The sequence below is a fragment of the Gavialis gangeticus genome, unplaced genomic scaffold, assembly GCF_001723915.1.
Source record: "Gavialis gangeticus isolate Ggan-Ray unplaced genomic scaffold, GavGan_comp1, whole genome shotgun sequence".
Classification (NCBI taxonomy): Eukaryota; Metazoa; Chordata; order Crocodylia; family Gavialidae; genus Gavialis; species Gavialis gangeticus.
The window spans coordinates 70474781-70480734 of record NW_017729022.1 but is presented as its reverse complement, the minus strand read 5'-3'; the positions used below and the strand labels follow the sequence as shown (position 1 = coordinate 70480734).

The window sequence follows — 5954 nt, the reverse complement described above, 5'->3', positions numbered from 1 at the left end:
ACGCCGAGGCAGCCACGTGCTCCCAGCTGGAAGCCCCAGCTGGGGCTTCTGGCGGGGCCGGGCGGGACCTGCTGTTGACAGGAACCAAGGGCAGATAAATATACACTTTCTAAATTTTTTAGGGGCCCCGTGGGCCACCTCGCAAACCAAATCCAGCCCGTGGGCTGGATTTTGCCCATCCTTGCCCTACACACATCCCTCCTGCCCCACAAACCCACACACTGGGTTCTGGGGGTGGGGGGCAGCGGGTTGGGAGTGAGGGGCACTGGGTCAAGACTGACCATCAATGTTTGCAAATGAGTCCTGGTAAAAAAGGGTTCAGAACCACTGTTTTAGGATGTACATAGCCTGGATGGGAAAGGAGCTGTGATAACAGAGAGCCAGCTCCATTGATTTGCAACCTGGGTAGTTTCAAATTCCACTCTTGTTTGATACTGTTTGATTAAATGTCAGGTTCCTTTTACAGCTCCCATGTTTTTGTCAAAGGCAATGGGTGCTTTGAAAACACTTGTGGTATCTCTTTGGCTTTTCAAATCCCCCTACGATCTATTTAAATGCAGAGGTCTAGCTGCAAGTAAGTTCAAATTTCTTTTTTTTTTTTTTATCATTTCTTTTGCTATGCTGGAAGGGTAGCTTAGCTGCCGATACCTGAGACAGAGGGCTTGCAGCTGGCCCTGAATCTGAAACTAGGAGCGTTTGTTTCAGCTGATTCTGTGGCACTTAGGCTTCTTTGTTGCCTTACGGCTTTATGGGCATTTTTATTCCAGTGTTGTCCCCTTCTTGGACACAGATCTTTACCTAGGGAAGCAAGTGCCATATGGAAAAGGCATGAAGGATTGGGTCTCATTGCAAGGGCGGTATACCTCCAGCATACTGTGAAGCACAAGTGTATTTCCTAATGGTGGTCCATAGAAACTGGGGTATTTGGACAGGGTAGCAGATGCATGTCTGTGGTCATGGCTTCTGTAGCCATGAAGCTACAGTTGTAGGACATGTCTACTGCAGATCCTCAGCCCTGAAAGGGATGATTCAAGGACCTTAGCCCTTAAAGCAGCCTTCTCAAACAGAATAAAGGAAATGAAAATAATTGTGTGGGTTTCAAGAATAGATGCAGAGAATTAAAATATTTAAATATGCATGCAATATGCAAAAAGAGACCATGGAAAAGTCATATCTTTAGAATGAGTACTGGGACCTTAGGCCATCCTTTAAAATGCCAGAATATCATATGATATGATGTACAGTATGGTGATACACTGATATGTTTGCGTATATTTATTCTAAACTAAAGCTTTTTTCCCTTCAATAATATTGTAGGTTGAGCAGATTGAAGAAGGAACTCCTGGAAAATTGAAAGTTATAGCTAAATCCACAACTGGCAGTCAGACAATTGAAGGAGAATATAACACTGTAAGTATATCACCATGGGTCCTCCAATCTATAAGGAAACAACACACACAAATCTTTCACTTAGCACGAAGGTTTTATGCTTCTGGAAAGATCTTCCAGAGATGAAAGTGGTTTTTGTTGTTTAATGTCAAGAAGTATTGGCTGAATGTCTGCAAACAAGCAATAGATAAAAGTTCTAGAAGCCCTTGCAGGACACAGGAGCACAAACCCCAGAAACTTCAATGGAACTGAGCCTAATAAATTACTTACCATGTTTTGAAAGTGTTACCCCTTAGCTTTAGCGGTGACAGGACCCTGCTTGGGTGGAGGCAGTGGCTGGATCTGACTCTTAGGAGTTACTCAATGTCTGCTATTGGCAGATGAGGATTTTTACTTAGAGCTACAGCATCAAACAGCCAGATCATATAACATCTGGGCAAGTGATTCTCAACCAGGGTGCCAAGGCACTAAGGGATGCCTTGAGGGCCTTTCAGAGGTGCTGTGGGGTGCCATGCAATGTTAGTGCTGTTAGACGTGCAAACATGAATCACATGATAAACTCAAAAGATTTCAAATAGGACTCCATAGTGTTAAAAACGTTCTGCCCTGTTGTGGTCCTTCTGAGTTCTTTGCAACAGAAGATTTGCTCTAATATTTTTCTGTAGTAAAAAAAACAAGTGAAAACAAAGAGCTGGCATTTTTTGAGGGGTGCCTCAAGTTGAAAAGGTTGAGAAATACTGGACTAGACACACTGAAGATGAGCCCTTTGCAGGGTCTACCACTGATACACCACCTCTGCAAAGTCAACCAGTGCACAGTAATTAGGAAAACCAATACTTATTTATGAGATTACAAAATTGAAGTAATAACATGTGTTTATACATGCATGTAAATCTGATGCTGAAGCGAGTGATGTCAATGAGACTACTCAGAATACATAAAATTAAGATTATCAGGACCTTAAACTGCAAATGCTGTGCAATAGGAACCTTGTGTATCCTGATGTTTACACAGAGTCTAACATTATGGGGGTCTGTTTAAGCGTACCTGAATAATACTATAAAATGAATATTAAAGAATCAACTAGGGTCACCATATTGACTATATTTTCATAGTCTCAGAATGAGACATTCAGCTCCACACTCTATCCCACCCCTGCTAACCAGCATACTAGCTGTCTCTAAGCTCTAGCCCCACCAGAGTGTACAGGAGAGAGGGGAAGAGGGTTAAATATTTTTCTCTGGGATCGTCCTATTTTTAAACACCTATCCCAAAAGTGTTCATTTTATCAAATCAGTAAGACTGTAGCAGGCCTAGTGCTCCAGGGGTAGTCATGATGCCCCTTAGTGGCCACATGACTCCTGCCGCCGTCTGGCTCCTTGGGGTACACTCCCTTTTTGTTCCTTGCCTGTAACACCTTGATGTTTCTTATAGCATATAGTAAGACTGCTCCCGGGGTCCCAAAGTAAACCTCAGTTCCTCAGCCAGCCATGCCCAGACAGCTTCTGCCTTCCCTCTAGGACTCTAAACTGTGGCCCTCTTGGTCCTATCTGTGTTTTGGGGCACCAGTTGCCTTATGGGCTGTATTTGTGGCTTCCATCCTTCTCTATAGTGATATCCATGCCTCACGCATGTTACTTTTGATCCACATGCCAGTCTGTACAGGCTTCAGCCTTCTTGGCTTTGGCTCACTGGTTGCTTTAGCTGTAGACTCCTAAGCTTAGTCCACTTGTTCTGACCTGGCTTCTCAGTCCCAATTTGACTCTCTTGGGGTGCAAGCTCTGGCCCTCATGGCTCCAGCTTGCCCCCTGCCTCTTGCTGTTGGGGCTCAGCCTCTGGCTCTTGCAGCTCCGGTCTGCCCTGTGCCACCTGCTCTTAGGGCTCAGGCTCTGGCCATCATGGCTCCAGCCTGCCTCCTACCTCCTGCTCTCAGGGTGTGGGGTCTGGCCCTCAAGGCTTCAGCCTGACCCCTGTCACCTGCTCTTGAGGCTCAGGTTTTGGCCCTTGCAGCTCCAGCCTGCCCCTTACCTCCTGCTCTTGAGGCACAGGCTGTGGCCTTCACAGCTTTGGCTTGTCCCTTGGTTATCGCTTCTTGCTCCTTTGCAAGGCTCAAAACCCCAAGTGCCCCAGGCATTCTGGTCCATGGCCTCCAATCCTCTTCTATAACCACAAACTGGTCCTTTGGTATTGAACTTAAATGCAACACAAACACCCACTTCCAAACTAAAAGTCTCCCACACTCTGAGTCAGTGTTGCCCCCTAAGCCATATTTCTTTGAGCTCTCTCCTCCCAGTTCTCTTAGGTGGTTTGGGTGCCTGCCTGTCTGTCACCTGCAGTCCCTCTCTCCCAGGAGCTCCTTGCCCTGCAGTATGCAAGGCCAGACTGCCTGTCTTGCTCGCTTTAAGCACTGGACTTCTATGCCCTGAAGCACAGCCCCTTGGGTTATATGACTCCTTAGTCGTACACAGGGGTTTCCGCTTTTTCCTAATGGCCAGCCTGCCCTTCCCTGCTGCAGCTTAATTCAGCTGCTTGCAGCCTTTACTCTCAGGCTACCTAGAAATCTGCCCCATACAGCAAGCTTATTGCAGTACAACTAGCTTTTGTTCAGCTGCTTGCCTACACTGCAAGGTTAGCCTGTTGCACTTTCCTCTTTAAAGTAACAGGAACCTTTGGCTCCCTGTTACAAGGTTATCTGGGACAGGTGTTTAAAATGGGACTGTCCTGGCAAAAATGGGACATGGTCACCCTGAAAACAACAGCAAATGTGTTGTACAACGTATTATACTCCTTCTTATATTAGTGAGAGCCTCATGGTCTTTAGAATCTGAGGAGTCTTTTCCTTAAGAAGGCTCTTAATTCACCACCACCACAATATTTCTTATCCATATGCCACCATCCAGTCTGACTTCAAAGAGTTGATGAATTGGTTCCCAGAGGAGGGGGATAGTTTCACACACTTTATTTAGTAGGACCCTTGAACTTTTTCATTAACAAATCCTTTCTTTAGAAAACAATTCTAAGCTCTCCTTTTGATTAAAAACTCACTGCAGTAATATTGTATCAGAAATATATGAAGAAGAAAGATGTTCTGACTTGCAAGAGTTTACTTAGAACATATTTGGAATGTTTTCCTGAGGAAGGAGGTTGATATTTAAGCTTGATCTTGAAATGTCAACTGGCATCATTCCCTAATTTGGTTAGTACAGTGCTTAACACAATGTTATTCTGATCCTGACTGGACCTTTAGCTGCTAATGTAATATAAAGAATAATTTAAAATGAATAATCATGCAAATGCCCTTCTAAGTTTTTAGGAAATTAGCAACAACATGCATTGATGTTTTACAGGTGTTGCTAGCAGTGGGAAGGGATGCATGCACAAGGAAAATTGGCTTGGACAAAGTCGGAGTGAAGATCAATAAAATGTAAGGATAGATCTCTTTGCAGTTCTGATTATTGTGTTGATGTGATTACAACCTCATCTCTAGGATATAAAATAATTATTTTTTGGAGTAGACCTTTTATGTTTCTTTCCAGTTCATTTTGCTGTAGTAAGAGACTGTATTGGGGTGTGGTGAGAGAGTGGTTAAAGTGTCTTGCTGTGGGTCTAGAGATGTAAATTCAAGCCCAGCTGCAGACGCAGGTTGGAGTCTGCTTCCAGGCAGCTCAGCCATAAATTGGTACCTGGCCATTCAGGTTATGGATCCAAAGATGTCTGGACTTGATGTTCTCAATATGACTCCCTTGTGTGCTGTTAACTGTGGAAGCTAGCGTGCCTTCACCATGCAGTCCTGATGGACTATGGGAGCTTAGACTTTGAGGAGCCTGCCTAGCAGATAAGTGCTCTTTGCTGAATACACCAACATCACATCAAATAAGGCAATACTTTTAAAAACATTAATAGGTAAATACCAGCAGCAAAAGCATTTGTTCTCTTCTGTTCTTTCCTATCCTGTCCATATCAAAATATTATCCAGACACTTTCCAGAAGTCCATTAAACACAATGACTAACATCTGATATGTGTGACCGGTTATCTCATTCTTTCCTTTGGTGGAGAATGTAGGATGCAGTCTGGTGTTCTGTTTTGGTAACATTTTATCTTTAGATTATTCCTTTTTTGAATTGTACCTGCTATTGTATGTTTATGTTGGAAAAGATGACATCAAGAGTACATTGCTTGCACTCAGCAGAGACTGGTGATGGTCTTTATTTCTGGGGCAATTAATTCCAACAGTCTCAGTCCAGTGAAAGCTCGCTCTCCTGAGGAGAGGAACTACTGTATTTACTCAAATCCAAGATGACTGAATTTAAGATACCTCCCAATAATTAGATTCTGTACATGGAAACGGTATAAATTTGTTATAATTTTTAATGTATCAAATCTAACTATTGGAGGGCCATCTTAAATTTGTCTCCCCTTCAGTGCTACAGTGGGGAAAGCAGCAGCAGAAGTGGGGCAGGCAGCTGGTGGGGGGGCATGGGGAGGGACAGCAGCTTGATCTCTGCCTCCCCCCCATGCCTGCCACCCTATGGTGCCTTCATCCCCAGCCACCTGCACCCTGCA

The 5954-nt window shown here is 44.2% G+C and overlaps 1 protein-coding gene and 1 long non-coding RNA gene across 3 annotated transcripts in view; one reads left to right on the top strand and one right to left on the bottom strand.

Annotated features, from left to right (window-relative positions):
• LOC109296121 overlaps positions 1-5954 on the bottom strand; it is a 637130-nt gene that overhangs the window by 595181 nt on the left and 35995 nt on the right. The window lies entirely within an intron of this gene.
• The window catches only part of TXNRD1 (thioredoxin reductase 1), an 81525-nt gene that overhangs the window by 56617 nt on the left and 18954 nt on the right, over positions 1-5954 (top strand). For both annotated transcript variants that reach the window (XM_019515344.1, XM_019515343.1), the window contains exons 11-12: positions 1318-1410; positions 4737-4813. In XM_019515344.1, the coding sequence (XP_019370889.1) occupies positions 1318-1410; positions 4737-4813 (170 nt within the window). The remainder of the gene's footprint in view (positions 1-1317; positions 1411-4736; positions 4814-5954) is intronic.